The sequence below is a fragment of the Bos taurus genome, chromosome 15, assembly GCF_002263795.3.
Source record: "Bos taurus isolate L1 Dominette 01449 registration number 42190680 breed Hereford chromosome 15, ARS-UCD2.0, whole genome shotgun sequence".
NCBI lineage: Eukaryota > Metazoa > Chordata > Mammalia > Artiodactyla > Bovidae > Bos > Bos taurus.
This window is the reverse complement of record NC_037342.1, coordinates 17,523,125-17,534,114: the sequence shown is the minus strand read 5'-3', so window position 1 is coordinate 17,534,114 and position 10,990 is coordinate 17,523,125. Positions and strand designations below refer to the sequence as shown.

Here is a 10,990-nt window from a genome sequence, read left to right as displayed (position 1 = left end):
TATTTTTACTGATGATATTTTAAAATAAAATTTGAATGCTATTTCAAACATCTAGCCAATTTTTCTTGCCCAGAAAAATATTTTCTACACTTTCCTTGTATTGAAAATGGGGAAATTTGGAAATTCACTTGAACATAAAAAGCAATTATTAAAAATATTCTACACTTACCTATATTGATAATTTTGACAATACTCAAGGTAGACTGGATTTACTTTCTTTGAAAATGTCATCAGTATATGAATTCATTTTTCTTATTTTATTAAGGACAGTATACTATAAAAACAAAACATTTGCTGATAGTGATCCTTCATTTTGATTTTTACAAATATTTATAATAAAATATTTTGCTGAGATCCTTAGATGTCTCTATAAAACATAAAATTTTCAGGAGCAATAAATCAGAGAACAAAAATTAATATAAAACTTATCTTTTCATGTTCAGGCAAAATTAAGGGAGAATATTTCAGAGAATGGTTACAAACCTGCCACCTTAAGCAAGAAATTGTTATTTTAGGCCTAGTTAATAACTCTGAGATTGTTTACTTTGTAAATGAACAGTGCACTTTTAAATCCACTTTACTATTTAATATTAATTAATGCTAGAGAATGTAATTCCTGATAAAATCTTTCCAATAGATTATATGTGTGCATAAAACATCCATTTCAAACTATCAAGAAAGACGAGTAATATTGACATATTTGGATATTATGGTCAGTTATATGCTAACAAAATGAGAATGAAGGCAATTATGTAGACACTCCAGTTTCCAGAAAATGTTGTCTGCTTTGCTTGATAATTTAGCAAAATACCAATCTGGTAGTTTAACAAGTTAGCATATTGCTCTGAATTAAATACCTTACAAAACAGCATTAGCGTGGGTTTATAACTTTTTAAAATGCTTTCATCATATCATTCTGTTGTTAATGTTGGTATTTATTCTGAAATGACACCCAATCTGTTCTTAATTCTTTGGCATGTTTGAAGTCAGCAGAAGCACTCTTTCCTGGGCTTTACTGCTTCCTCAGAAGAATGCACAGTATTTGGAACAAAACCACTTTTAACCCCTTCCCAGCCATCCTGAATACAAATCTCTCCCCTTTTAATAAGTTCATATATGTCTCTTGTCAAGATAGTGAAGGATTCCTCAACATTCGTAGCATCTTTTGCTGAGGTTTCTATATACTTCATACCACAGTCTGCTGACAGTTTTTCAGCTTCTTCCCGTGTAACTTGACGTTGTGAAGCTAAATCACATTTATGTCCCACTAGCAGAAATACAATCTGAAATGGCTGCACGTGCATTTTTGCTTCTTCCAGCCAATCTTTCACGTGTTCAAAAGACCGTCGGTTAGTAATGTCAAATACTAAAAATCCACCAACCGAGTTGCGGTAATAAGATCGAGTTATTGATCTGAAAAATAAATAGGAAAAAAAAGGTTGTAAGAGGACAACTTGTTCTATTTCAAACAACGTAACACCATAACAAAATCTGAAGATACTTTAAATGTGAGTTAACTAGAGTTTATAAATCAAATATGAAGTGTCTCAAGTGAACAAAAAAATTCTATGAAACTAATATGCAAGCTAGTTTCATCCACTGACAATATTAAAGTAGATATTTTTAGATAGACAAATAAGCACTTATATGTCATCTCACACTCAGGATTACTTATTTTTAAATATCCGATAGGATAATTATCACATTACTGTGATTAAAAGTATGTACACAGAAAGTTTTGGTTCAGAGCAGAAGTTACAATGATCTTAAGACTCTTTTCCTATCATTTAGGTCAACAAGCTACTTCTTATGTCAGTTAAGGAAGAAGAAATGAGGGCAAACTCGTCACTTCAGTTAGAGGTTTAGTCCTGGGTTAGCTATACCTGTTCAAGAAGCAGGAAATTGTTCAGACACAGGATATGAATCTGAGATGCATGTACTAATGATTGTTGGCCTCTACGGATCTAGTCTCTGCTCTCCTGGCCTCAGAAAGCCAACCTTTACAGAAGCTTTCTCAAACCCCTCTGGCCTCTGGCCTGCAGTGGGGTTCAGCTAGCAGGAGGGGGCTCTGCTAGAGACTGGAGGAAAGGGAGGACAGGGTGTTTACCCCTCCCTTTTTCTCTGCCAGGCTGTGATTTTGTAGTGGTTGTTTTCTTCTGCTTCTTGCTGAGGTTGCTGTTGGGTAGTCCCTCTCCCACGGCTCTGCCTCTCAGCAGGTTCTGGCAGTCTCATTCCCTTTCCCTGCCCCTTCTGGCCACGGCATTATAGCTTCCCACTGAATGCTTCACCATTCTTTGTTGGTGCCCTTGACATGGCCCACATTTCTGGAAATAGTCATCTTCATTAAACTCTTTGCAGTTAACCTTTCAAGCGTGCCATTTGTTTCCTGACTAAATCAAGAGGCAAGATGGCAAGGTCATACTATTTTATATTTTTTGCCTTTATGTATGTTGTTTTCTCTACCTAGAATGTCTTCTACATTTTTCTTTGCCTAGCAAACTCCCATTTCTTCTTTAGAGAGTCAGTTAAAAAATCCTATCATATAAAAAGCCTTCATTGTTACTGTCTTCTCCTCCTCTACCTCTCTTAGGTATTTCTCTAATAACTCCATCGAACCTTTGGCATACTGCCATTATTTATCAATTTTCATAATGTATTGATTGGATTTGTTGGTATTTCTTCTACTTAATGAAGACATAACAACAAATATCTTCCTTCTTGAGGGCTAAACATATTCCATCTATGTATCTAACAATTGCCTGACAAGTGATGGATGTACTTTAATATTTGTTATATTGGATTAATTAATCTTATTGGAGAGGGAACATGTTAAATGTTGTATGAGCCACAGATCACATAAGTGTCTCAGCTTCCAAATTGTCAGTGATTTTTTTTTTTTTTTTTCGGTCAAGCCATGTGGCTTGCAGAATCTTAGTTCCCTGGTGGTGGTGGTGGTTTAGTCGTTAAGTTGTGTCTGACATTGCAACCCCGCGGACTGTGGCCTGGCCAGGCTCCTCTGTCCTTGGGATTTCCCAGGCAAGAATACTGGAGTGGGTTGCCAGTTCCTTCTCCAGGGGATCTTCCCAATCCAGGGACTGAGCCTGCATCTCCTGCTTGGCAGGTAGATTCTTTACCATTGAGCCACCTGGAAAGTCCTTAGTTCCCTGACCAGGAATCAAACCTGGGACTCCTGTAGTGGAAGCATAGAGTCCTAAACACTGCACTGTTAGGGAATTACCCAAGTTATCAGTGATCTTAAGCATTTAGATCATCCTTAAGCAAGTGTTCCTGTTACTTGCCTGAGGCACCAAAGATATTTGTGAAGTGTCAGTTACTTTACATACCTTCTTTATCCTTATTGCTGAAATCACAGCTCAGTTCAGTGTTTGGATACCACAAGTACAATTTGTTGAAGAAAGATTACCTCCCTTCTGCATATCTCCTGCCTGCCCTTCTCCTTGGAATTCCTAATAGAGAGGCTCTTAAGTGACTGCTTAAAAAAACCTCTTTCAAGGACTACTGTACCATACAGTTGGAGACAGTAAGAAAAAACTCCCCCTATCATTGTGTGAGTGCTAAGTTGCTTCAGTCATGTCCAGCTCTTTGTAACCCTATGGACTGCAGTCCAACTGGCTGCTCTGTCCATTGGATTCTCCAGGCAAGAATACTGGGGTAGGTTGCCATACCCTTCTCCAGGGGATCTTCCAGACCCAAGGACTGAACCTGCAACTTCTGCATTTGTAGGGGAGCTCTTTACCACTAGCGCAACCTGGGAAGCACACTCCTATTACCACTGGCAGTTACAAATAATGCAGTTCATTTAAGTTGTTGCTGTTCTTTTTTAATTTTGCAGGATAACGAATTTGTTATTGTTTTACTGCTCATCTATATGCTGGAATTTAGGCAGATGTGCAGGGGAGAAGGCAATGGCACCCCACTCCAGTACTCTTGCCTGGAAAATCCCATGGAAGGAGGAGCCTGGTAGGCTGCAGTCCATGGGGTCGCTAAGAGTTGGACACGACTGAGCGACTTCACTTTCATTTTTCACTTTCATGCATTGGAGAAGGAAATGGCAACCCACTCCAGTGTTCTTGCCTGGAGAATCCCAGAGACGGGGGAGCCTGGTGGGCTGCCGTCTATGGGGTTGCACAGAGTCAGACACGACTGAACTGACTTAGCAGCAGCAGCAGCAGGAGCAGGGCTCCCCAGGTGGTGCTAGTGGTAAAGAACCCACCTGCCATTGCAGGATACCTAAGAGACAGGGGTTTGATCTCTGGGTCTGGAAGATCTCCTGGAGGAGGGAATGGCTATCTACTCCAGTATTCTTGCCTGGAGAATCCCATGGACACTGGAGCCTGGCAGGTCAAGGTCCACAGGGTCTCAAAGAGTCGAACACAACTGAAGCGACTTAGCACATAGTGTCTTCAGTTCAGTCGCTCAGTCGTGTCCGACTCTTTGCGACCCCATGAATCACAGCATGCCAGGCCTCCCTGTCCATCACCAACTCCCGGAGTTCACTGAGACTCACGTCCATCGAGTCAGTGATGCCATCCAGCCATCTCATCCTCTGTCGTCCCCTTTTCCTCCTGCCCCCAATCCCTCCCAGCATCTGAGTCTTAGGGAAACCTAAATAAGGCTGACATTAGACTGAAAGCTTTCACTTACTCAGAACCAAGTCTGTATTACTCCCCCTTCGCCAATTAATTTCCTAACAGTATAATTTAAAACAATATGCCTTTAAATTTTTTTTTATTTTTGTTATTTACTTTTAACTCTGCTGGGTTTTTGTTCCTGCACGTGGCTTTCTCTAGTTGCAGCAAGTGGGGACGGGAGCGGTGCGTGGGCTCCTTGTTGTGGGGCTTTATCTTGTTGCTGAGCATGGACTCTAGGGTACAAGGGCTTCAGTAGTTGAGGCATGGGAGTTCAGAAGCTGCAGCTCTTGCGCTCCAGAGCACAGGCTCAATAGTTGTGGCATGTAGGCTTAGTTGCTTTACAGCATGTGAGATCTTCCTGGGTCAGGGATCGAACCCATGTCTCCTGCATGAGCAGGTGGATTCTTTATCTTTGAGCCACCAGAGAAGCCCAAACCAACATGCTTTTGTGGTTAAAAACTCAGCACTGTTCAGGATTGGGGGACACATGTGCACCCGTGGCTGACTCATGTCAATGTATGGCAAAAACCACCACAGTACTGTAAAGTAATTAGCCTCCAATTAAAACAAATTAATTAATTAAAAAAACTCAACACTGAAATGCTTGTCTATTGGGCAGAGGCATGTCTTACACTGTAGGAAATGCTATATATTCTAGCACTCTGTATTTAATTTTGAAAACATATTTGGAATGCAGTTGGCAAATCATTCTATAGAATAAAATAATAGCAAAATATATGTAACATATTCTATAAAACAGCCCTTATTAATAATTAGTTGAAATAAAAGGCCTCAATAGGACATCTGCCTTTTTTCAATATAATAACTTGATCTCCAGTTTGTATCCAGATATTAGATTTAGAATTCTGATATAGTTAGGCTTCAAATTCAGAATTAGTTGTCCTAAGAAGTAGGGTTTTCCCTAAAATAATTGGGTATCCCTGCTGTCAATTATTTAGGGGAAGAGACAGGCCTCAAGATTGAAAAATAGAACTTGAGAGTCAGGTCTTACAGAGATGATGAGGGGGCATCTATCTTTCTCTGGAAGTTCCTCTCTTGGGTTGAGACACCTAGGTCTTCAGAATGTCTTAAAGGTGTTTTAAGGAGGCAGGGAATAAACCCTAAAAGAACTAGGTAGATAGGTCTTCCTGTAAAGAATCCAAGACTTGTAAAGAATGAAGAGTAACAATTTTTTTTAAGCAACAACATCTTTTGCATGTTATTTTATATCTATTTCCTTCTGGGCTTTGAAAGTCTCATTGAATGAATAAATGATTTAAAGAAAGCCTGGGAAAGGTTCCACTGGACAATTACAGGCATGACATTTTAGAATACAGAAATGCCCTTTTTGTCAAGAGCTATTATGCTTTTGAGAAATAGTTCTTGGCTTAAAACCTGGCTTTGATAGAGATTAACAAACAACAGGTGTCTGTGCAATCTGAGTGCTCATCAAGAGCTAGGTGTTCTGATTCATAGGCAGGAACTATGTCATCAAACAGAAGTCATATATACAGGCAGGAATAGGGGTGGAACCTGAGGAGACCTGGAGCAACACGGCTCACACATCTAGCATGTCTACTTCTGCAACACCCTCTCAACCTACAGCCTTATGTGGATTTCCCCTATAATCAAAGAAGAAAAAAATTCAAGTCTGCCTTACAGTTGGCCCCACGGACTGCAGCCCACCAGGCTCCTCCATCCATGCATTTTCCAGGCAAGAGTACTGGAGTGGGGCGCCATTGCCTTCTGTGAAATAATATCTTGGTATCGGTCAATTCCACTCAATAGTGGAAAGGAGAAATCCTTCCATTTCTTCCAAAGGAGAAATCCTCCATAATGAGGAACTTTCACCAGAGGAAGAGATGGAGAAATGTATGTTAAGGACCTACATCAATTCATAAGCAGAGCCTAAGGGTTAGGTATGTTGGAAAAAACAAAATCGAAGATTGATAATAAGGATATTTGGGATGTGTGGATGGGTCTTGAGTATGCAAATACTGTATCCAATGAAAATATTTACCAAAAGCCTCCTCTGTGAAGGAGTTCTTAATAATCAGCTAAACAAAATGTCCTGTCCTACACTCATCAGTCAGTATTTTTATCCTATTTTGGACTCAAAGTGATCATGGTAGCAAGCTGACTGGGCTCAGCATAGACTTTCTCGTATCTCAAGTTTAATAGCTTAATACTCAATTTTCTAGCAGTTAATGATATCTTGAATATGGTACCTTACCTGGGAAAACCATCACAAAGGGGACACTGATATGTTCTCACTGTAAAAGACATTTAATGTGGACTCAAGCCATGCTAGCACCACCATCCATGAATTTATGGAATGCCTTATATAGAGTCATGATATCCCACACTTTGCTACAGACCAAAAGGTTTCAGTTAACGGGAAGAAATGGGCTGATTCCGTAAGATTCAATGAGCTTATGTCACAATCGCCTAGAGGCATACACCTATAAAACTGTGGAATGGGTTATTAAGATCCAGTTATGTTAACAGATACACACACACACATATGTATAATAGATAAACAAAAAGTTTATCTATTTGTTTAGATAAACTTCCCTGGTGGCACAGTGGATAAGAATCTGCCTGCTAATGCAGGGGACATGGGTTTGATCCCTGGTCCAGGAAGATTCCACATGCTGAGGAGCAACCAAGCCCATGTGCCACAACTACTGAGCCCACGTGCTACAACTACTGAAGCCCAGGTACCTAGAGCCTATGCTCGGCAACAGGAGAAGCCACTGCAATGAGGAGCCTGTGTGCTGCAACAAAGAGTAGCCCCTGCTTGCCAGGACTAGAGAAAGCCTGGGCAAAGCAACAAAGGCCCAGCACAGCCAAAAATAAATAAAATATTCAATACACATTACAATAACCTAAGTGGAAAAGAATCTGAAAAAGAACACACACACAACTCCTCCCCCCTACCACACACACACACATATAAAAAACTCAATCAACTTGCTGTACACCTGAAACTAACACAACACTGTAAACCAACTATACTTCAATTTAAAAAAAAGATTTGGTTATGCTTATGCCCAGGAGTTGACACCCTGTAAAATCTTGGCATGATCCTTCAGGATGTATATGTTCTAAGCTAGTGAGGAATATAGTAGGTAGTGATTTTTTCCCCATAAAAAGATGTTGTGGTATGGGAAACAAAGGGTAAAAGTGGGGTGATGGTACCTTTCACAATTACACTTAATGAGTCACTAACATTTTTTGTTGCTTCTAATCTCTGTGACTCTGAACTCTGCTGATATAAAGGTTTTAGCATCCAAGGGAGAAACGCTTTCACTAGAGAACCTCGTGACACTTCTATTGAATTTGTAGCTGAGACTGCCAACTGTCCATTCAGGGTTTCTTATGGTAATGGGTGAAAAGGCAAAAAAAGGGGCAATTATCATGGGGACCACACTGGCCTCTTATGGTTCTCGCCCTGGGATCTTTGGGTTCATTCCAAGCCTGGTCCCCCACTATCCTGTCAAGGCTCTGTGACCCAGACATGCTTCCAGTAGCTTTTGTTTTTTATTAAAGTCCTCAAATTGATTTGCTGCTGGCAACCAAAGATCTGATTGACAGAGGCTACAGATATTTTGTAGGAAAGAATGATGGAAAACAAAGTTACAAACATAAACTTTCAACATAGTTTTATGAAGCCAAAATTCATTCATTAAAAAAAAAAAATTGTGGTAAAAAACACTTAAGATTTACTCTCTTAACAACTTTAAAGTATACAGTATTGTTAACTATAAGCACAATGTTGTACAACAGATTCTCTAGAACTTTTTCATCCTGCATGACTGATACTTCCATTCTCATTGAATAGTAACTTCTTATTTCCTACCCTCTCCCACATGCCCAGCCCCTAACAACCACCATTCTGCTTTCTGCATTTGTGAGTCTGACTTCTGCAAATACCTCATATAAGTGGAATCATGCAATATTTGTCCCTCTGTGACTGGCTTATTTTGCTGCAGGAAAATGGGGAACAAGAGGACAGTCATGTCCCAGGTCTCAGGTGAGTCCCTGAGACAGGCCACCAAGTAAGTGTCCTTGGCAGGGAAGAATTCAAGAGTAAGCCATAGTAAAGTGAAAACAAGTTTATTCTGGGAGATACACACTACAGAGACGAAGTGTGGGCCATCTAAAAAGTCAAGAGGCCCTGATAAATGGGGAGTTTTTATGGGCTGAGTAACTACCTATGCTAACAAGTAGGAGGATTATTCCAGTTCTTTCAGGGAAGGGACAAGGATTTCCAGGAGTTGGACCACTGCCCACTTTTTGGTCTTTTATGGTCAGTTTGGGAATTTTCATGGCACCTGTGGGTATGTCATTTAGCATGCTACTATATAACAATGAGTTTAAAGTCTCAGTTCAGTTCAGCCGTTCAGTCGTGTCCGACTCTTTGCGACCCCATGAATAGCAGCATGCCAGGCCTCCCTGTCCATCACCAACTCCCGGAGCTTATTCAAACTCATGTCCATTGAGTTGGTGATGCCATCCAGCCATCTCATCCTCTGTCATCCCCTTCTCCTCCTGCCCTCAATCCCTCCCAGCATCAGGGTCTTTTCCAATGAGTCAACTCTTCGCATGAGGTGGCCAAAGTATTGGAGTTTCAGCTTTAGCAGCAGTCCTTCCAATGAACACCCAGGACTGATCTCCTTCAGAATGGACTGGTTGGATCTCCTTGCAGTCCAAGGGACTCTCAAGAGTCTTCTCCAACACCACAGTTCAAACGCATCAATTCTTCAGCACTCAGCTTTTTTCACAGTCCAACTCTCATATCCATACATGACCACTGGAAAAACCATAGCCTTGACTAGACGGACCTTTGTTGGCAAAGTAATGTCTCTGCTTTTCAATATACTATCTAGGTTGGTCATAACTTTCCTTCCAAGGAGTAAGCGTCTTTTAATTTCATGGCTGCAATCACCATCTGCAGTGATTTTGGAGCCCCAAAAAATAAAGTCTGACACACTTTCCACTGTTTCCCCATCTATTTCCCACATAAAGTCTGACACACTTTCTACTGTTTCCCCATCTATTTCCCACGAAGTGATGGGACCAGATGCCCTAATCTTCGTTTTCTGAATGTTGAGCTTTAAGCCACCTTTTTCACTCTCCTCTTTCACTTTCATCAAGAGGCTTTTTAGTTCCTCTTCACTTTCTGCCATAAGGGTGGTCTCATCTGCATATCTGAGGTTATTGATATTTCTCCCGGCAATCTTGATTCCAGCTTGTGCTTCTTCCAGCCCAGTGTTTCTCACGATGTACTCTGCATAGAAGTTAAATAAGCAGGGTGACAATATACAGCCTTGACGTACTCCTTTTCCTATTTGGAACCAGTCTGTTGTTCCATGTCCAGTTCTAACTGTTGCTTCCTGACCTGCATATAGGTTTCTCAAGAGGCAGGTCAGGTGGTCTGGTATTCCCATCTCTTTCAGAATTTTCCACAGTTTATTGTGATCCACCCAGTTGGAAGTCAAATCTTCTGCAATCTTGGCCTAGCTGGTTCTAACCAGTTTATGTCATCTCTTCAATGACTATGTCATTCTTTTAAAGATTGTGACCTGCCCATTTCTCTCCTGTCTCAATTTCACATATTAATACATAATGCTCCCAAGATTTATCCTCGTTATAGCATATGACAGGGTTTCTTTTTCTTTTTTATGGCTGAATGATTTTCAATTGTATGTATATACCACATTTTCTTTATCCATTCATCTCAAAATTTATTCCTACATATATATTTACTTTAGAATAGAAAAGGAAAAAGTTTGTCTTGTTTATGTAAACATTTTAAACTGTTTAATCATTCTCTCTAATTTTTTTTCCTGAAATACATATAGACAAATGAACTTGAGAGCACTGGAGTTAGCTTACATTTATAGAGTTACTTAATATATGGACAATGCAACCAAGTGTGAATGAGATCTTATATGTTATTATTATGAACTTTATAGGATGTGCACTAGCCTCTTACAAAAGCAACAAAACATAGAAAACACTTGCTGACTTTACTTGGGTAAAATGAGCCAGTTGTTCCATTCTGGAAATGCCCTTCCTGTGGCTTTGCCAACTGCCAAATAGGCATTTGGAAGATGGAAGTACTTTGATGTTAAAAGGCTGTTGGCAGCAAGCAGCCTACAAATGCAATAGCTTTGGGAGTGCCTTTTTTCACCATGACATTACATTCCTATTGCCCTTCTGGGAATAGTCATTGTGTTGATGTTTTACTTACCTGCTTCATTTGTAATCCAGGCCCTTAGGACTGCTTTCAAGACACCGAAACACATCTCCCCCGCCCCCCTCCTCTTATT

The 10,990-nt window shown here is 40.3% G+C and overlaps 1 protein-coding gene across 1 annotated transcript in view; it reads right to left on the bottom strand.

Annotated features, from left to right (window-relative positions):
- Positions 1–986: 986 nt before the first annotated feature.
- RAB39A (RAB39A, member RAS oncogene family) overlaps positions 987–10,990 on the bottom strand; it is a 33,678-nt gene continuing 23,674 nt past the window's right edge. The window contains exon 2 of the mRNA NM_001192830.1: positions 987–1,413. Within this exon, the coding sequence (NP_001179759.1) occupies positions 987–1,413 (427 nt within the window). The remainder of the gene's footprint in view (positions 1,414–10,990) is intronic.